Source organism: Halichoerus grypus, unplaced genomic scaffold (assembly GCF_964656455.1).
Source record: "Halichoerus grypus unplaced genomic scaffold, mHalGry1.hap1.1 HAP1_SCAFFOLD_143, whole genome shotgun sequence".
In the NCBI taxonomy this organism is placed as follows: Eukaryota; Metazoa; Chordata; class Mammalia; order Carnivora; family Phocidae; genus Halichoerus; species Halichoerus grypus.
In genome coordinates this window covers 31,303-51,790 of record NW_027555070.1, presented here as the reverse complement: position 1 = coordinate 51,790, position 20,488 = coordinate 31,303, and the positions used below count along the sequence as shown (strand labels likewise).

General features: G+C 47.2%; 1 protein-coding gene across 2 annotated transcripts in view; it reads left to right on the top strand.

The window, feature by feature from the left end:
• Nucleotides 1-20,154, top strand: part of LOC118555505 (transport and Golgi organization protein 1 homolog) — a 33,698-nt gene extending 13,544 nt beyond the window's left edge. Inside the window, exons 7-19 of one of the 2 annotated variants that reach the window (XM_078065568.1) lie at nt 1,026-1,113; nt 4,218-4,349; nt 10,998-11,061; nt 11,231-11,369; nt 13,359-13,460; nt 14,128-14,188; nt 14,297-14,332; nt 14,412-14,479; nt 14,603-14,697; nt 15,643-15,725; nt 17,529-17,691; nt 18,284-18,366; nt 19,957-20,154. In XM_078065568.1, the coding sequence (XP_077921694.1) occupies nt 1,026-1,113; nt 4,218-4,349; nt 10,998-11,061; nt 11,231-11,369; nt 13,359-13,460; nt 14,128-14,188; nt 14,297-14,332; nt 14,412-14,479; nt 14,603-14,697; nt 15,643-15,725; nt 17,529-17,691; nt 18,284-18,366; nt 19,957-20,133 (1,291 nt within the window). In that variant the 3' untranslated portion in view covers nt 20,134-20,154. Of the gene's footprint in view, nt 1-1,025; nt 1,114-4,217; nt 4,350-8,889; nt 9,634-9,865; nt 9,944-10,997; nt 11,062-11,230; nt 11,370-13,358; nt 13,461-14,127; nt 14,189-14,296; nt 14,333-14,411; nt 14,480-14,602; nt 14,698-15,642; nt 15,726-17,528; nt 17,692-18,283; nt 18,367-19,956 lie in introns of those variants that run through there. The other variant, XM_078065569.1, reaches the window with a different exon arrangement.
• Nucleotides 20,155-20,488: the final 334 nt, after the last annotated feature.

Here is a 20,488-nt window from a genome sequence, read left to right as displayed (position 1 = left end):
AGGTAGCTTTTTCTTTGGGATTTCTTTACTCCTATTTTATTTATAGAGGTACTTCTCAATTTCTAAACATATGGGAAATTCTAGTGAGCTTTTTAGCCATGATTTCTAGCACATTCTATTACCACAACATGCTCTGTGTGATTTCATGCCTCTGAAACGTACTGAAATGTCCCTTATGGCCAAAATAGATCGGGTGCATTTTTGTAAGTGTATCCTATATGCCCAAAGTTAATGTGTCCTCCACAGTGGTATATGGATGTGGACAGACATACGGAGATAGCTGTGGGATTCAGATGGTTTGCTATCAAGGTCTACATGTTATGGATGTTCTGTGTGCTTTGAGTCACTGAGAGAGGGTTGAAACCTCCCACTCTGCTTGTGTATTTGCTTGTTGTTGCAGTTCTGTCCTCCTTTGCTTTATATGTTGTTCAGCCAATGGCTCTAGGATGGGAGTTCTGGAAGGAAGGAGATAGCGCCCAGAAGAGGGGAACAGGGACCCGGGTTGGGAGGGAGCAGAAACAAGAAGGATGGCCAAAGTTCCAGAGAGGACCTGTTATTGGGATGGCACGTGGTGGGGCGCCAGTTGGGAAGGGGCTCTTTAAGTATGAGGTCACGCGGGGTGTCCATTATGATCTAGCAGGGGCAAAGGCAGATGACTGGCTGAGAGAGAGTATAAAGCCTCTGGGTTGCTAAGGAACGGTTCAACCAGGGCAAGGCTTGGAGAAAAGTGTATCGTCCTCCAATCCCTTCACCTGCTACTGTTTCCTGCTGACCTAGTGATTTCCTAACCTGCTGACCTACTACCCTTTCTGAACCTCCCCTCGAGTACTTACTCTGACCCTGACACCGTCGCTGACCCCTTCTTCTCCTGACAAACGCCTTCCCCAATCCCACCCTTTACTTCTACCCTGCTCCCAACCCTCCTTAAAACCCTGTCCCCTTCCCACCCCTGCCCACCCCTCCCTACCCCACCCACCCCTACCTCCACTCCATCCCCCATCTCCACCTCCTCCCTGATGCCCCAGCACCCCTTGGAAGGACCAAGACATGAAGGTGCAGAGGCTGTTGTTCCTGGTGCTCTTGCTCCGCTGTCCCGGTTCCCCAAACCCAAATGTGAGTAAACATGGCACTTCACTGGTATCTTCACAGGTGTGGGGGGGAAGGGCAGAGGGGGAGGGAGAGAGAGAATCCCAAGCCAGCTGTGCAGTGAGTCCAGAGCCTGAAGAGGGGCTCAGCCTCAGGACCATGAAATCGTGACTTGATCCAAACCAAGACGTCGTCACTTAACTGACTGAGCCACCCGGTGACTCAAAGCTGCTAGTGGTGTCTTCGTTCCTCCTGGATTCTTTCACATGGTGGTGAAATAATAGTTTTTTCATGGGGTCCTTGGTGGGAACTTGAGAAGAACTGCAGTTCTTCCTGAAGACCGAGGACCGCAGGGCAGGTTTCTCGGTCAGCCTGAAGGGGCTGGGGCCACAGCCGTCCACATCAAGTTCTGGGTCCTGTCTGTGTGCTTGGTCCAAAAAGAGCAGCTCTGGCAGGATGGAAACCTGAAAATACTAGGCTTATGGTGTCAAGAAGGAAGGATTTGAGAAGATATGAAAAGCCATTGAGCTCTTTGTCTTCAATAGGGGGCTTGTATGATATGTACATTAGATCTCATTCAACTTGTCTTTGAAAATGTCAGGAATGCTAATGTCTAGGAGCTACGGGTATTAGACTGGCTCCTGGAAGCCCAGTGAAGATCCTGCTGCAAGCCTTGTATGTTTAGGGTCCATCTTCTACATACTTTGATTTCATATCAGCACATTGTTCATATTTGTGAAGTTTGGCAGCCCTGGGAACAGTGGTATCTTAAGCATTGGTGTTGGGACTCAAGTGTTAAACAGTGAAGTGTCCTTTGTGCTCTGTGCTTCCTGGTTGGTTGACTTGTAACAACTTCTGAGTCAGCCCTTTCCTTCTGGGCTCGGAGGCTGTCCCCAGGGACTCTGTGTCCCACCAGGTCCATGGGAGCCCTGAGAAGCCCAGCAGAGACTAAGTGACCGCATCTTGCTGGGACGTCTGTCCCAGGAAAATCTGATGGATTGATGTCATCAGGAAGCGAATGAGTTGTTATCCATTCTTTGGCCCAGTATGTACAGAGTGTTGATTTCCCCAAAGTCAAAAGCTCCTGAATGTCCTTAGGATTGTCCCAATATAAAGAAATACCTGGTTCCTAGTGTGATATTTCACTCCTTAAAAAATAAAACCCTTACCGTCAGGAGAGAGAGACAGACAGGGAACACCCTAGAAATAAGCAGACTTCTTTAGATCCGGCCTACACCAGATTCTTAGAGAGGGCTCTGCAAAGTGGGAGTAGTCAGGAAGGACCCTAGTGTTGAGGCAGACTCATCCCACATGAATACCTCCAGTCAAAAGAGACTCGATTCTGTTTCTTTTGAGTCTTCAAAGGAGGGAATTTCTTGGTAGTCTTTATTGGAAATATCCCCCTCTACCGAGGCTGCATCTCATAGATCACTTGGACTTTCTCACCCTCCCTCATCTCTGAGCTCTTGCATAAACTACCTGGTCTTGCATTTCCCTCCTCCACCTGCTCATGGCCATTGTCTGTTAGAAGCCAGTGTTATTGGCCCCATTGGATGTCATCTAGTTAAGAATCAGCTACTGGTCAGCATCCCGACAGCTGCCAGACGTACCACGTGGCCACAACTGGGGGTGTTTTCCATTTGTGACAAGATGGCCTCTGTCTTTTGTGCATTTGATCCCCATGATCAACCATTGTGCAGATAGCTAATGTTCTCTTTCAGACAGCGGCTGTTCAAAGACCGTGTATGTTTCCCACCAGCACACATGTTTGTGACCTCAGCTGTGAGGGCTGAAGATGAAAATGTTATAGATTTCAGGGGTACTTTCTAGAGAGTTGTGTTTGCACGCAATTCAAGCTTGGTGTGAATGAGTATGAATTGCATTGTGAGCGTCTCGTCTCCTAAAATACTTGGAAGTCCAGTTTTTGTAAAATGAGATGTGTTCTTTGTTTTGGTGTCCATATCCAGGAATTTTGTATTCTTTTAGAAATGAAATTTCATGGTCACCTGGGTGGCTCAGTCAGTTGAGCTTCTGCCTTAGCCTTGGGTCATGATCCCAGGGTCCTGGGATTGAGCCCTGCTTGGGCTCCCTGCTCAGCCGGCAGTCTTCTTTTCTGTCCCCCTCTACCCCTTCCCCTGCTCATGCTCTCTCTCTCTTTCACATCAATAAATAAAATCTTTTAAAAAATTAAATTTTAGAGTTGGTCTTGACTGATTTAGTTACAATACTGAGAAATAGGAACATGAATGCCTTTCACTGGCTTTTGGAGATAGGTGTTCAAGTAATTTAAAATGTCACAGATATCATCAAAAGAAACAAGATCACCTGATCATGAAAATCTTCATGTACCCCTGAAATCTGACATTTTGGGCTGTGATTCTGAAGCAAAGTGGGCATTGAAAGAAAACATCACTGTTTTCAGAAACTAAGCAATAATTGTAATTTATTTTTGTTGAAATACTCATCCCATATTATTCTAATAGAAGCCTCCTGTCTCTCTCTCACTCATGTCCTTATCGATAAACATCTGTCCATAGAACATTCTCATTTATATCTCTAGTACATTTTTTATTCTTGCTTTCTCTCATTCTTCCATAAATTTGGGGCATATTTTTGGAAAGGTTCCAGAGGAGTTTATCCAGGTCCTTCATGGATGTACAATAGAAGTCAGTGACTTCTTACCTACTGTAAGTTTACATTTACTTCTCTTGTCTATTTTATGTGGGCTTATAAATTCTTAAGTTCTGTTAGCTATAGAAAATTTATTTGCAATGTGTTTGTAGGCAAAATCAAATCTCTTCAGATTTGCCTATTAGATTTTTCCTACAGCTTCAGTGTTCTATAATGTATGTATGATCACAACACCTTTTTCAAGAATAGAGTTTGTTGATATTTACATAGGTAAACACAGTGAAACCCATCAGCACAGTAAGATAGTAAACACACTCATCACTCCCAAAAGTGTGCCCCTGCTCCTTTGGAATTCCTCTGTGCTCCTTCTCCTCCGTGGGGAGGCACTTGAGAGCTGTGCTTACCTGGGGGAGGCTGGTTGAGGGTTTGTAAAGTTGATGGTTTGGGACAGAGACATTGTAAATCTTTGAGATTCCTCATTGTCTCACGTGTTATTTCAGCTTGTCCATGTTGTGCCTGGCCGTTTCCCTCTTGGCCCTGATGGGGTTGGAGTTCTATGGAAACTTCCCATTATCACTGCCCCCTTGGGAGTTTGTGTCCTTCTCATTTATATCTGGAGAACCATCCTCGCTGTAAGTATACTAAAGTAGCTTATATATACTGTTCTTCATACATAAGCAGAAAATTTTATAGTCATTGGACCTTTTGTATCCATTCAGTAATAGAAATATCCCTCTAATACATCAATTTTGATGATCACCTAGATTGAAATAGATTTAAATTTGTGTTGCAGTGCCTTCTGTGATCCATATGTTCTTTTTTTTTTTTAAAGTTCAAGCATAATTGGCCAACAGTGTAGTATTCGTTTCAGGTGTACAACATGATTCAGCAAGTCTATACATTTCTCAGTGCTCATCACAATAAGTGTACTCTTAATCCCCTTCACCTCTTTCCTCCATCCCTCCACCCACCTGCCCTCCAACCCATGTGTTCTTTAGAAGTGTGTTGTTTCATCTCCATTTTTGGGTCATTCTCTAGCTATCTTTCGGTGCTTGATGTCTAGTTTGAGTCGTCTGTGGTCTGAGAACATACTTCCTGTGATTTCTTTTCCTTTGGTTGTTCAGATGTATCTTATGGCCCCGAATATGGCCTCTCTTAGTGAATGTTCCATGGGAACTTGAGAAGAATGTCTTTCCTTGGGTTGTTGAATGGATTATTCTGCAGATGTTAATGGATCCAGCTGATCGGTGATGCTTTTCAGTTCACCTGTGTTCTCATGGAATTTCTGTATCTGTTGGATCTGTCAATGACTGATAGAGGATTCTGAATTCCCCAGCTATAATAGGGATTCGTCTGTTTCCATCAGCAATTCTTTCAGTTTCTGCCTGATGTACTTGGACACTCTGTTGTTAATGCATGCACATGAGAAATTATTATGTCTTTTGGAGAATTGACACCTTTACCGTTGACGTCATTCCCATCCTTATCCCCGACGGTTTTCCTTCCTCTGTAGTGTGTTTTGCAGGATCATTTCACTGGCCACAGGTTTCTAGTTGGATGTTTCTTTGAACACTTTAAACATTTCATCCTTCTTGATGGCAAGGTTTCTGAAGTGTGATGTAGTCCTTATCCTTATTCCTCTTGGGTAAGGGTTACTGCTCTCCTTCCCCCTTCCACCACCCACACCCAAGCCCTGCTCCAGATTTCCAGAATTGTTTCTTTGTCTTTAAGGACCTGTGACTGAACATTCTGGGTTAGGCATCGTTGGTGTTAGTTGTTTGTGTGTTTCTTTTGGTATTTATCCTGCTTTCCTTGTCTTGAGCTTCCTGGATCTGCGATTTGGTGGCTATATTAATTTAGGAAAATCCTCAGTCATTATTGCTCCAACTGTCTCTCTGTCCATTCTCCTGCTGTTTTCCTATTATGTGTGTGTTACACGATTTGTAATTGTCCCACTGGTCTTGGATTTTCTGTGCTGTCTTTTTAATTTTTGTCTTTGTTTTTCTTTTTGGAAGTTTCTGCCGGAAATTCTTTAGGCACAATGATTCTTTCCTCTGGTATGTTGAGTCTCTTAATGAAGCCATCAAAGGCATTCTTGATTTCTGTTATGGTGTTGTCCAGCATCCCGGTAAAATCTTAGAGTTTCATATCTCTGCTTACATTCATCATCTCTTCTTCCTACTGCCCCCTTTTTGCTTAGATCCAAGATCAGGTATGGAAGGGACTTGAAATTCCCAGCCTGCCGATGCCATCGTCTCTGCCTTAGATGCCTCAGGTAGTGTGATTCTAGTGCTTGCTGGCGTGGTTTTTACCTCTAGTATGCCTTGTGAGGTTGTGTTGAAAGCTAGATCTCCTGTTCTGGTAAAGGAACTGAGGTAAATAGGACGTTAGGGTGAGGTTGTCTACTCATCTGTGTGGGGTTAGACTGAGTTTACTCCCAGGTGAGACAGGGAGGAGATTGCATTGGAGTGGAGACTTTCCCCCTCACCTCTATTGCAGTCTTTGGGAAAGGCCCAGTTAGGCTCTGGGGACATAGTTTCACTTGAAGGCAGACCTTTCTAAGAAGAACAGAAAACTTCTGAGGTTATTTCTAAATGGAACCTCCCCCCTCTCCCTGCCAATGGAGAAACCTTCCCTTCAAAAGGAAAACAAGTATGTGCTACGGTGAGCGCTGTGAATTGTGCAAGACTGTTGAATCACAGATCTGTAGCTCTGAAACAAATAATGCAATATATGTTAAGAAAAAAAGAAGAAGAAGATAGCAGGAGGGGAAGAATGAAGGGGGGGTAGTCGGAGGGGGAGATGAACCATGAGAGACGATGGACTCTGAAAACAAACTGAGGGTTCTAGAGGGGAGAGGGGTGGGAGGATGGGTTAGCCAGGAAAAGAGGGCACGTTCTGCATGGAGCACTGGGTGTTATGCACAATGAATCATGGGTCACTACATCAAAAACGAATGATGTCATGTATGGTGATTAACATAACAATAAAAAATTTTTTAAAAAAGGAAAACAAAACTTTGACGTCTTTGCTGTGCTCATCTGTCTCTTCACTTCCCCTTCCTGTGGGGCTGGGTGACAAGGGCCAGAGCAACTCAGAGATTCCTAAGCAACATGTGAAGTTACAGGAATCACCATGGTTTTCTGTTTGCCCTCCACTGATGGACTTTCCCCTAACAACTGGCTTGTTGATAGCGTGCTGATATTCCAATATCCTGGCAAGATTGGGGGGCTGGCCTCAGCCTCTCCTCATCCTGTAAAACTTTTGAATGGGGAAATATGTTAATGGTGTCAAAATGGGGTCTTGCCTAGAGTTTACTAAGCTATAATTTATCACGGTGACTCGATCTGGATAGCCTGGTTCCCCTCTTTTGAAACATCCGCTGTCATTTCTCTTGTTGCTTATGCTTCATCTCTCGCCACGTGCCACTCTTTTTCTCCTTCGATGGCTTTTCTTTCTTTTTGATGACCCTCTGTAGCAATCTGGGAAACTTCATAGCACCTGATGTGCCATAACTGTGTGTGAATTCAGCAAACAGCCAACCCTTAGTAATAGTTCAGAGAAGCTTTCTGGACAAGGAAAACGGCATAATTTTGTCAGCGCTTTGCTCACCTGCCAGCCTCCCTTCCTACATTCCTTCCTCCCTTCCTTCCATTTTCTTTCTTTCAGGATCTTAGAATAATCCGTTTCTGAACTCAGTGTGGCTATTGGGTTGCATTAAAGTTACGGAAATGATGAATTCATGAATGTGTTTTAAAATGTCTGCATGGTCCGCTGTCAAAATTGAACAGGTTGAACGTTCATTTCACAGAATGTGACTAGATTTTGGGGTCAAAACTAAGTTATATACCTTTGTGCTCTTTATCAGAAATGGATTGTGAACTATGGTGACTTAATCAGGAAATTCCAATTTTGTCTTCTTTTTTCATCCTGTGAAGTCATTCTGCTAAACAAAATGATTATTGTAATTTTATTGGATGACTGTTTCCGTATTGACCTGAACTAGAGATTTTGACTAGTAATATGTTTTGACATCAAACTTCATTTTGTTTCTTCCTCTCTTAGATAAAGCCTCCACAATATCAAGGTAAGTTTTTTGGCTTTAGTTTTCATTGTCGTAAATTCTCGGTACTGGTGTTTGATGTGGGTATAATAGGACTAGGGATAAATATGGTGACTCCTGATGTCTAATTGACTTGTTAACTCCTGAAAATCGTTCTCTTTCCCATGTGGAGTCTAAGTGACAATGTGGAGGGTGTTGCCATCTCTTAGGAGACCAGGAGGAGGTATACCTCATGGGAGTAGAGAGAATAGGAAGAGTCATTTTGCAGAGACATGTTTAGGAGGCATGCGATGATAGGAGCCTGAGGTCTGGAGTGAGTACTTTGCCATGACCTGGCTCTTGGTGAAATGTCGAGATGAGAAAACACTCTTTGAGTCTAACAAGCAGGCTACACTTAGAGAAGGAGCCACATGTTGCCAGACAGAGCGTGTGTCACAAGAGAGGTTTAAAGCGTGGTTTTGAGTCTGAAGTGGAGGGAGCCTTTCCTGCCAGGGGAGAATGAGTGGAAAGGAACGGGTGCCAGTGGGGGTGATGTACTGTGTCGGGCCTCATGGATTGTGGTGATTCCGTGGTGCTGTCTGCTGACGGCCAGGGTGGCTGCCTGGCACATAGCAAACCCTCGAATGCTGGTGTTCGTCCCTGTGAGTGCAGCAGTGGGGGTGGTGAGAAGAGAGATCTCAGGGCACGAGAGCGCTCACATTGGGCCAATAGAAGAGAAGTTTGCACTTTGAGGTAAGATGAGAGAATTATGATTTTTTAGAAGATTCTGTTTATTCACTTGACAGAGAGGGCACAAGCAGACCGAGTGGCTGGCAGAGGGAGGGGGAGAAGCATGCACCCCACTGAGCCCAGACCCAGATGTGGGATCCCAGGACCCAGGGTGGAATCATGATCCGATGTGGGATCATGACCCAAGCTGAAGGCAGACACTTAAGCGACTGAGCCACGCAAGTACCCCGAGATGAGAGAATTAAGTGCCAGTTAGAGGAGTCTGTGTTCTCGACCTTCGATGTGTTATCCATCAGTGATAGGGCGCTTCATGAGTGTTGTTTTCCTGTCAGGGTAGAGGGTAACCTTCTCATGTTGGGATGAGAAAAGCTTGTGTCCCAGGGAGTGTGAGTTATCCAGGCCCTCCAGAGACTGTAATGTGGAGTTTGTACCCGAGTGTGTTTGATTCCAAAGATCTTGTCCTCCAGAGCCCCTGCCTAGGGTTCATGACAGGCAATCTGTGAGCAGCAGAAAGTCACTGAAGGCCTTGGAGGTGTCACTCAATTGCCACTTTGAGCTTTCCTTGTGTGGAATTCCAAGGAGGATCTGGAAACGGACATGGCGCTGAGCAGGAGCAAAGGATGGTTTTGTTCATTTTGGGTTGTTTGCAGGGACTTATTTTTGTACCTTAATCATTGGAGGAGAGAAATGTTAGTTGACAGGATGCTTGGTTTTTCTGTTAGGTATCTGGGGATGACATCAGCATTTGCAGTGATTGCATTTTCCAAGATTGGTGCTTCCGGATGGGAGTAAACTTAGAAGACATTTGAGGGCGTTTCTCTATTTTTGAAAAAAATTTCAGTAGGAATCTCCCCGAAATAGGTTGTCTTAGGTTTCCAATGCTGCTAAAACTTGCTTCCTTAGGGCACAATGGGAATGCTAACAAGTTAGTTACACCCAAGTGTCAGAGAATGTGTCTCTGGTGCTCATACACTGGGATTATTCAATGTCACTGGTTTTGCTAGTTATCTTTGAGATTCTTTTTTCTCCTTTTAGTAACCTTACAACAAATAAAGGAGAAGATCCATCGACTTAGAACAGAAAACAGGGAGCTTGCTCAGGAGATATCCCTTTGGGAGCTGAAGGTATCAGTGCCTTTTCAAATACTTTTTGTGATTTCATTTTGGTTACTTCCACCTCTTGTAGTTCATCCTATTGACCTATTTCATGTGATCCAGAAATGGTCCTGATTCAAGAGAAGTTTCACAAATGTAGAGCACTGCCTCTCTATTTTGAAAGGAGTCACACATGAGTAGATAGGTTTGTGTAACACGATGCTATTTTGGAATTCTGTTTCCTTCTTCATATGTTTTATAGATCCAGGAAGGCAAGAAACACCTTGCAGAAACCAAGAGTGAACATAAGTTTCTCTCTGAGGAAGTGCTTCAATGGAAGGTAAGAATCCCTTCTTTGCCTGAATTGTGTCCTACCAACAGAAATCAAAGTAATGAATTATCATCATTATCATGATTATTATTATTTTAAACATTGCTTGATTGACTGATTTGAGAGAGAGAGAAAGAGTGAGTGGTAGGGGACAGAAGGAGAGAGAGAATCCCAAGCTGACTCCATGCTGAGTGTGTATCCTGATGCAGGGGTCAATCCCATAACCCTGAGATCAGGCCTTGAGCCAAAACGAAAGCAGGAGTCAGACACTCCACCGACTGTGCCACCCGGATGCCACCCAGGTGCCCCAAGGAATGGATTATTATTACTCATTCAAAATGTTTTGTTGAAGGAGAACATCAAAAAGGTTGAGGAAGTTCATGAAAATTTAAATGACACCCTTCGTCGGGCACGGGCTCACTTGCAAATTGAGAGAGAGAAGAAGGTCAAGAATCAGGGTGTGGTAAGAGCTGGCTGTTGAGTTTTAGCTTAATGTGGCTCCGGCAGGCTTTTGGTTCACTGGGTGAGGTGAGTGCAGCATCCTCGCTTGCTGTTTAGCACAGTAGAGAGTGGGCATCTGGGAACTGAAACTCCTATGGAGCAGTGAGCTGGGATTTCACTTAGAACCACCATGATGAGGTTTGCTCTTATAAGGACTAGGAAGTATGGTTGATTTCACAGCGAGGTAATGATCACATCATTCAGCCCTGCCCTCCAAGATATGTAGCAGATCCCCACAAGATACTTGAGCGATGAAGGGTGATGGCTGGCCCGACTGTACAGTCCCTTCCTCTCTTAATGCCAAACGGAGCATTTTCAATGTGAATAGGGGAAGACGTGTATATATGTATGTATGTGGATATATATATGAATGAAAGCCACTAAGAAAGTCATTTGTGAGTTCTTTGACTTGAACTCTTTTCCACTTTGCTTACTTTCTCCTTCTTCTATTATGCCTTAAGGGCTTTCTTTGTTGCACTGCATGATCCTGTCCTGTTAGGCGCCCTCACGTTGTTGTGTGATCATGATTTCCTGAATGTCTTTTCTCATATCTGTCTTAAAGGCCCAGGATGCATCCGAGGATGGAGAGCAGAGAGCCTTTAGGGCCAAAAAACGAGAACTGCAGGGTATGTTATTTTGGGGGAAGAAATCCCCATATGGTGGCAATGAGTTTGCATTGGGAAGGGAAAGAATGCCTTCCTGCCTTCAAGGTCTTGCCCTTCTCCTTTCCCTATCAAACCGAAGTTCTCAGGTCATGTGCACATACACACACAAAAGAAAACTCATCCTTTCCAGAATATCAACGATGGATGGAAGACCATTGCAATGCCCTGAGTTCTTTGAAAACCACTCAAGAAGCCGAATTGAAACTCCTGAGGAGGAAAGTGGGTATCGTGGTGGATTTCTCTGAACAGAGACGAGTGGCTGCCGAAGAGTAAGCTATTCTTGTGTGAATTGCCACAGATACTATTGTATGAATTTCTGTGACGGCCAGTCTAGATAATTGTATTTCTTTTAGAATTGGCTCTAGAGTGTTTTTGCCAAATGCATTCTGTAGGATAGTGCCTGCCCTTCCTGCCTTGATGTGTGTGACCTGCATTTCCCTGTGTGTTCTAACTGCTTGTCACGCTTGTTGTGTGACTCCTTGGAGTAGAAGAGGGAAGGTACCATCATTAAAAACTTTGATACCTGGATCCCCTCTGGGTCTGTCTGCATTGTCCTTTTGGTTTCCGTGTCATCCCATGTTCTTATTAGCCCTGAATTCAGTCACTTTTGGTTCAGTACGAGACTTGGGTCAATAATGTGGATAGAAAAATGGAATTGTCCTGCTGCAGAGACACTGGGAGTTTCTTTGTGGAAAGTGGGTTGGGGCTCCAGCAGTCCTGGATCCCTTCATCCAGTGTACGACTGACATCACTCACTGTAGCCCAGTCCCTAAGAAGGCCAGGGTATTTCCCATCCAGCTGATTTTTTTAGGTGGAACTCTCCTGGGTCCCAGCCAAAGCCTGCGGTTTCACTAGCGCTCACCTTTGCTGGCTGACCCTGAACTTGACTCGTTTCCTTCTAAGCCCATGCCCATAAAGTTGTTCAGCTTCTTTCCAGTTCACTTGCCTGTTCCAGAATGTATTGATGTGTGCTGGCGAGATTGGCTCCCACTGCCAGGCTGGCCTTCTCCTAGGCTTCCTTCTTCTCCATCTGGTTCTCGTGTTTCTTCATGTACTCTTTAGAAATTGGGTGCATTCACTCACGAGTTTGCTCTTTTGTCCAGTGTTTCCTTGATTTTCTCAGGAGGAGATCAGGACCTTCGAGTCCCTCATTCACGTTGAAAAGCAAAACTGTTCCCTGTCTTCGCTGGACACTCAGCTTTGTGTTATTCCTTCCCACAGCGGGGGTGGGGCCTGCTCTGTGTCATTGGCATCCTGGTTCTGTTCATTGGAAATTTCTTTTGGGGGTGGGTACAGTGTCCTGACCACCTTTCTGTCTTCTACACTTTACAACTGAGCCACTCCATTACAGCCGCTCCAGAAAGCATTTGCTGAAGGATTGCCTGAGAGACCAGAAGCAAATGCATGTGTCTTTCTCTGTCTGGAGCTTTTGACTCCGTTTCTAAGAGTCTTTTTGCATGTGATCTTGAGTAAATCAGGTGTCCTGTTGAAACCCTTTCAATCAACACGATGAACAAAAGAGTCTGAGGGCAACACAGCAAACCAGCCTTTCTAAGCATCGCACGTTGCTGCCTTCACTATCAGTGAACTCAGTCTTGTTCAAGTCGGTTGACTCCATGCAGTTGATAGTTTTCCATCTGAAATCTGTTGCGTGGAGAGAACACACTGACTATGTGACAGTTCACAGCCTTTTACACTTGAGGACATATTGCCGGCACTAAGATTGGCCTCTTCAAAGGAGGAGGCGGGGGTTGTAGTTGTAGACCCAGAGATGTCTGGGAGTGAGTTGCCATGCTGATGAAGCCATATTCTGGAAGGCTTCCTTTCGGGTTCATTGTGTCAGGCACAGCCTTGGTCTGAGGATCAGGGCTCCCCGTGGAGGTGTACGACTAACGATGGTCCCCCGCCTCATCCTATAGTTGGTCAGGCTTGGTTTTTCACTTTGAACTGAAAGGAGCCTTCACCGTCTCCGACAAAAGACCAACTCTGAGAGGACACAAACTGCAATGTTACTTGAGGACTTGATAATGAAGTAGAGAAGTGTAAAGACAGCTCAGATTGCAACGACTTGGCAGCATCTGGAGTTTGATTTTTCTTGAACCCTAAATGGGACCTTCAGTTCATTTCCCTCCTTGTGTTGTCAGTCTGTGCATTTATGAGGGACACTGGAATCTAGGCCATCCAGTGTGCTGGGAGGAATGACGGTAGAACTTCTGGACCTTGGCTACTGGACCATGTCTATACCTTTCCTGTCTTAGGAAGGTCGCAAAGACCCGCCGTGACCTGGAGGCAACAGAGAGTCAGCTGTCAGCTGCCGTGGAAAATCTGAAAGGAATCAAAGAAGAAACGGACAAGTACAAGTGAGTTCAGACACTAAATATTAGCGGCTCCTGACATCCCTGTTCACTTCGTATTTTTCACTTTTCTTCATTGTTTAGACTCAATTCCCATGTAATAGAAACAAAAATTCAGAGGCATATCCAGAGAGAATTACCAGACACAAAAAGTGAAGCTCTAGAAAGAACAAAACCATTTCATTACTAAACATGTCCTGATCCCCAGCGCTGGCCTGATTCTGTGGAAACTTCTTCCATGCCATCGTCCCTGGGGGTGGTGTCAGTTGTCCTAATCTTGAGGAAAGCAGTTTGTCGTAGGATGAATCCTACCCATAAACCCGGTAGTGCCATCTGATGGCGCTGGTCTTTGCAACCCTGGGAACCATGGCGAGGATAGAAGTTTCCCAGCACACTTGATGGCACACTTGTCATGTGATAAATTAGGGAAAGATTGAAAATGGGTAAGGAAATTATGTCAACTCTGAACCCTGCAGGGGAAGAAAAACGATTACGGAAAAGAGGTAGCAATAGCTTTGATCCTACTGTGCATTATAACCATGTGAAAAGTGTTTCCTGTGTCAGGATCAATTGTATGAGGGGACAGATAAGAGGAGAATGGCCACGTGGGCAGATGATTTAAAATCACAGCCAATATTGGGTGTTATCTGACGAAAGCAATTATAACTCACAGGCGAGAAGTCGGAGCGTTGCAAGATCAGCTGCGGGAGGCAGAGCTCACCTTCAAACACAAGGTAACCTGAGTTGTGCCCCAACATCCTGGCCCCTTCGCGCCTCCTGCAGGTGATGGAAGTGGCCCTTAGATCCCTGAACATGGGCTCTTGGTGTGTTGACTTTTTCAGATCGCAGCTCATGAGAGAAGTGCTCTAGATAACTGGGTAAGTGTTTTCTTTTTCCTCCTCTTCGTTTGGGGCACAGTCCGGCAGAGCTGAAGGCGGATGTGTTTTTCTCCCCCAGACTAAGGCTCGGGTTTGGGAGAGGAAGATAGTGCAGCAGAGCAGGGAGAACGCCTACGTGAGACACAGGTGTGCGAGTTTGACGTGCCCTTTTCTGGGTGTCTTGAGGGGTCAAGGCTAAGCTGTTTAGTGTCTAGTAGAGGACATGGTGTTGTAATTCTTCTAGACGTCCACTCTTTTTCTGTATTCAAGATTGCACATGATGAGGAGAGGGACGCTGCCTGAGGGATCCATGAGGCAGGAACCGATGCCGGGAAGACCTGAGACACAGAACCGTGTGCGGAGAGGTAGGGAGCGTGCTGTGAAATGCAGCAGCCTGATCTCTGCTGGGAAAGCACATGATGTCCTTCCCGTTCCTGTGGGTAAACACTGTGTGTCCTGGAGAGAATCACGAGCACTCCCTAAGGACAGCAGGTCGTCTGAAGGGGTGACAGGAGGGTGCTTTCCTCAGGTGCCCACCGGCAGCAGGGCACCTGTCCCTGTGACAGGTGGAGCTCATGCCCCTCCCCTGACTGCAGACCCTCCCACCCCCTCTACCACCCACCTACTGCAGAGCTGAGCCTGGAGGAGTTGTGAGCCCGAGCTCCCTTCCCACTTTGACGCAACGGTGAAGACTTTTTGGAAAAAAACAAAAATTGAGAAAAATGGCATTTATTTACTCTTTATGGAGGTTCCTTGATTTTTGTTTTATTTGTCATCGACAGTAATCTATTAATCCGTGAAAGTCATGCATTTTACTCCTCTAATGTTATCGGTATAAAGCCACAGCTTTACTTCTCAATCTGCCTATTTTTACTTTGCTCCTGACTGTACGATTAGTCTACTCCAATTCTTCTCTTAAATATTTACGTAATAGCCAGTCACACATGCTAGGCCTCATCTATAGACTGAAGGATTGAACCGTCAACTGGCGGCCTGAGAAAAGAATGCATGCCGTTCATGTTGAGGGTTTCTCCATTTTTAGCTGGTTGAGCCCAGAGCAGTCTACTGCCGTTCCCTTAGCTATGAAAACACCTGAAGCAAGCTGGGCGATGGTGGTCCCATCCTCGAGGGGGAGAGGCAGAGGTCTCCCCCTTGTCCTCAGGGGTCAGCAGAGACATTTGAGAAATGCTGTGTGTCTGAGAAGGGACCCAAGAGTGGGACAGAGGGGAACGTGTTAGGGGCGGGTTTGGAGGGTGGGTTTGAATTCTGCACAGTCGGTGCTGGTCTGAATCCACCTCCATCTGTTCTAGGGCTTTGGTCTGATGCTGAAACTGGTGGGTCTCCCATGGGGAACAGGGGCACCGAGCCTCCTAGAGACCCAGGGATGAGCAAGGTAACTACTGTGGCCTCTATCAGGTGTTCTGGAAACTTCTCCCTTTCTGAGCAGCACCCTGTCCTGGCCTTGTGTCTGTTGGGTGGGTTAGGGTTTGTCTGTGGTGTCGTTCACCTTTCAAAATACAAGCAGTTCACCCAGGGGCTGACAGGCTTCTCCATTACAGATCCTCACCTTCGGTGGCACCTCCTGAAGCCACAGGTGCTTAGAGGTGAAGGATGGCAGGGCGCTCACTGTGTGTGTGTGTGTGTGTGTGTGTGTGTGTGTGTGTGTGTATGTGAGTCGACCCCTGCCCACCCACAGTGCCCGGGCGGGGACTTAGCTCGAGGAGGATGACACGTCACTCCACAGTGAAGTCTCTGGCCGGCCTGACTGCCAGTCAGTAGGTTACGATCAGGTGCGATTGGTGTAGTGTTCATGTTGGGGTTAGATGATTTACCTGGGACAAGGTCTGTGGTAATCCTCACAACTGGAAACTAGGGGAAACTCTCTCTCCATTTTATATTGCCTGTTTTGCAGTTTGGCATGTTCTTAGATAGGGCAAGTTTCGTAAGTCATCCCTGTTTGACTTCTGCTGGTAAAAATGCTGTACAGAATCCCTCTACTTGTACCCTTTCGACGACTGTTGTGAATTTCCAAAGCTGTTGGGTGTACTGGCACACACCATCTGAAGGGGGGATGTCGGTGATTAGCTGCATGACCCGGGCCTCACAAGCCCTTCAGTTGGGCTTCTAGGAGCAGGTCTTTTTGGTCTTATGTCACTGTGAGAGCTGGTTTCTTCTCTCATCACACGTTCTGGAGTTGTCCATGAGAAAACATAAACATTTTTGTGAATTCTGTTATTTAGCCTTCCCATCTTAATTTCCCACTGGACAAAATTGCTCTGGAACTCAGTGTGCGGAAAATTCCGAAGACTGTGTTTTAAGATAAACACAGCCGCTGCACGTAAATAAGGGCCATTGGTATCATGTTCCTCTGGGAAAACCCTTTTCCAGGTCCACTATCAGACCACAGGCCCCTAATTCCTCAAGGGTCTTTGTGGCCTGGACAGAAACTGCAGAGAGTAGAAGACCGCTTTGTCAGGAAGTGAGGCAGGTGGGGACAGTCAGGGGCTTTGCGGGCAAGGGATTCACCTCGAGTGGCTCAGATTCCTTGTGGAGAAAGGGCATTCAGTTTCACCACATTCTGCCTATTCTTTTTTTTTTTTTAAATATTAATTTGACAGAGAGAGACAGAGCGAGGAGGGAACACAAGCAGGGGGAGTGGGAGAGGGAGAAGCAGGCTGCCCGCTGAGCAGGGAGCCCGATGCGGGGCTCGATCCCAGGACCCTGGGACCATGACCTGAGCCGAAGGCAGACGCTTAACCAACTGAGCCACCCAGGCGCCCCACATTCTGTCTATTCTTAACAAACCCAAATCTTCTGCGGTGGTTGAAGAGGAACGATGAAGTGTTGTCCACGATGTCAATGCCTCCGTGTCTGGAGTGTGGGCTGCTTTACTCGTTTCCAGTGATCCCTTTTCACCCTTTAAGACACTACTTCTTGGTAGTGAACGTTGGCAGACATGGGTAGTGATGTTTGGTGACAGTAGGTTATTCCTGTAACATCCATTCTCCTTCCTCACCCCATCCCCCTTATTATAGTAGGCAGCTATTGGGAGGGATAAAGTTGTCTAGCACGATGTGGCTCTCCTGGAACATGGTATTGGAGAAGGAGCAGGATGCTGAGAGCTCTCTTGGGTTTCAGCTCTTGGTGTTGCAACTTTTGTGTGTCTTGCCCAAATATTTTCTCCTCTGTTCTGCAGGTCGGTACAGATGTGAGAGGGTTTCCTCATGCCCCAAGGCCCCCCCATATGCCCTACCACATGGGGCAGGGTTTACCAGGCTTCACTGGCTATGGGCCACCTCCACCTCCTCCACATGGGTGGACATGGGGGCCTCAAGCACAGCTCGTTCCTGCTACACATGGTAAGATGATCTGAATTGGATGACCTGAATCGTAAAGCCTATTCATAGTTTAAGTACTTCAGTTGGTGGGGAAGATGTAGAGGAGGTACCAGAAGGCTTTGCAATGCAAGGATCGACCTGAGTGAGGACATAGTAGCATTCCTCACCTTTCTGTGGACATCCATTTCATGGACTGTCTTGTTTCACCCTACAGAAATGGGCAGCAGGTGTCCGCCATCGAGAAGAAAAGTGACAGTTTGCAAAAGACAGACATAAAAGCTTTGCCCATGGGCACTGCCCAGACACAATGTTTTGGGCCCTGGGATGGATGAAGCACAACCTCAAGTCACTGTGACTTGTGGAGGCCCCAGTTGTCCAGTGTTATTCATTAGCTCTGAAAACATCTGTCACTGGGTGGACTGATCACATCCTCAGGTGTGGGGGACTTGTGTCTCCTTTGTCCACAGGGGTGAGAGGAGACCTGTGAGAAACGCTCTGAATCTGGAAGGGATGTGGGAGTGGGAGAGAGTGGAACAGGGTGGGGCAGGTGTAGAGGGTTGGCTTCCATCCTGCATGGTCAAGGCCAGTCTGAATCCACCTCCGTCCCTTGTAGGGCTTCGGCCGTATTCAGAAACCTGTGGCACTCAAGGGGACAACAGCGGCACCCCGCCCAAGAAGGTCCCACAGAAGGACCAGGTAAATACTGTGTCTTTCCTCAATTGTAACCATTTCTGGAATCCTGTTCCTGTCTGGGCAGCACCCTGTCCTGACCTGTGTCTATTGGGTATGTCCTGGGATCTGTGTGTGGTGTCATTGACCTTTCAATATGCCAAGTCTTCATTCGGAGCCTACAGACTTCTCTGTTTCCAAATCATCACCTTCCGCGGGGCGTCCTGAAGCTCCAGGTGCTTAGAAATGAAGGAGAGCAGGACCCTGCCCTTGTGTGTGTGTGTGTGTGTCTGCATGTGTGTGTGTGTGTGTGTAAACTCCGGAGGAGAGCAATATGTCACTCCACACTGAAGTCGGCCAGTCCCGCTGACTCCTTGCAGTTTGCTTTCCCGCGAGAGCGGTAGTGGTGTTGGTTTTCGGGTCAGGAGACTAAGCTGGGAGAATGTCTGCGGTAATCCTCACAGCTGGAAACGGGAAAAGCCATGCCCTGCCTCACACTTTGTGCCACGTGTTTTGGGCAGCTGTGAGTGTTGGTGGAGAAGGTGAGCTGCGACCTCACATGCGTTCCATCTGTGTGAGTGAAGACGCGACCCGGAATCCCTCCAGTTGCACCCTGGGTGAGATGAAGGTGAACTCTGCCAGGGGCCAGGTGTGTGGTAGAAAACGCCCCCCGGAGCACAGCCGTGAAGAGGGAATCCCGGTGACTCCCTGCAGGGCCCACGGCTCACACACGTTTCAGTCGTGCTCCCGTGAGCGGGTTCTGATGCGCTTTGGTGGCTGTGCCAACTGATAGCGTCTCTCCTGATCCATCCTGGGAGGGTGACGCCTGCTCTCCAGACACATTGGTTTGCATCCGGGGATGCAGAATCGGCCCCTCAGTGGTTCTCGGCACCAAGGACTACGACTACGCATTTGCTCTGTGCCTGAGCTGAGGAGCATCGGAATGCCGGTGACGCAGATCCACAGAGCTGGGTCTCACGAACTCCTCGGGATCGTGTTCTTCTCAGCACTTTTCCCGGTCCGCTGCAGGACTCCAGAAACTCCTGTCTCCTGAGCGGTGTCTGTGGCCATGGACAGCACTTGGGAGAGTAGAAGAAGACCCCTTTGTCAGGGAGGGAAGCGGAGCAGGGTCAGGCGGGTGCTGGTGGGAAGCAGTTGGACCCACGAGGGGCTGTGATTCCACGTGTGGACACTGGGCTTCTCCGGACTTCTCAGCGTGTTTTTGTTCTCACTGAGTCACATGGCAAGCCTCTGGGGCCACACTGGACGAGGGGATCAGAGTGGGCCTGGACGCAGATGCCTGCCTGTCTGGCATATGCTGCTTATGGGCCGTTTCTTGTGGCCTCTGGTCACCTGGTAGGAGAAGATGACTTGACGTCCCACCTTCTCAGACATGGATGGTGATGTGTGGGGACACTACGTTCTTTCCTTCCTTGGTCCCTGAGTGTGTGGTGGCACCAAGAGGGGGACTAGGGTTTAGTGGCACTGGTGTCTGCTCCCTGGAAGCTCAGGGTGAAGAGAGGGCCAGGTGCTGACCCCTGCTTCTTTGGGTTTCAGGTTGGTGGGGGTTCTGCTTCTGTCTGTCATAGCAACATTCCTTTGGTTTCTGTTCTGCAGAACCCTGTGGATGCAAGAGGACCCCCTCCTGTACCCGGCCCACTGGGTCCACCGTACCCCACGGATCCCCCTTCATCACCATCCTGGGGCCCTGGGGCACACCTCCCTCCACCCACCCAGTGGTCTCTGCGTCCTTACCCTGCACCCGAACCTACAGCACAGGGTGGGATGATATGAATCGTATGAATTGACTTACAATGTGTATTGTCTTCTTTCTTATTGAGTTGGTGGGGCAAAGGCTGAGTTTCCGCTGAGGCCTTGACATTGCGAGGGGAAAACCGCCTGGGGGCGCTGTAACATCCTGAGGTTTCTCAGGACATACAGGTGTTGTGCTTGGCTATTTGCACACACTGAGCGGGGCGGGGGGGGGGGGGGGGAGGTGCCGTCGTTGGGAAGGAAGCGTCTCTATCGCACAATGGCGGACATATATTTCTTACCGTCGGGCACGTCCAGAGTCCACAGTTGTTGTTCTGGGTGGGATGAAACACACCTCTCACTTTTTTTCAGCGTGTTGAGTTTGAGCTCTCATTTC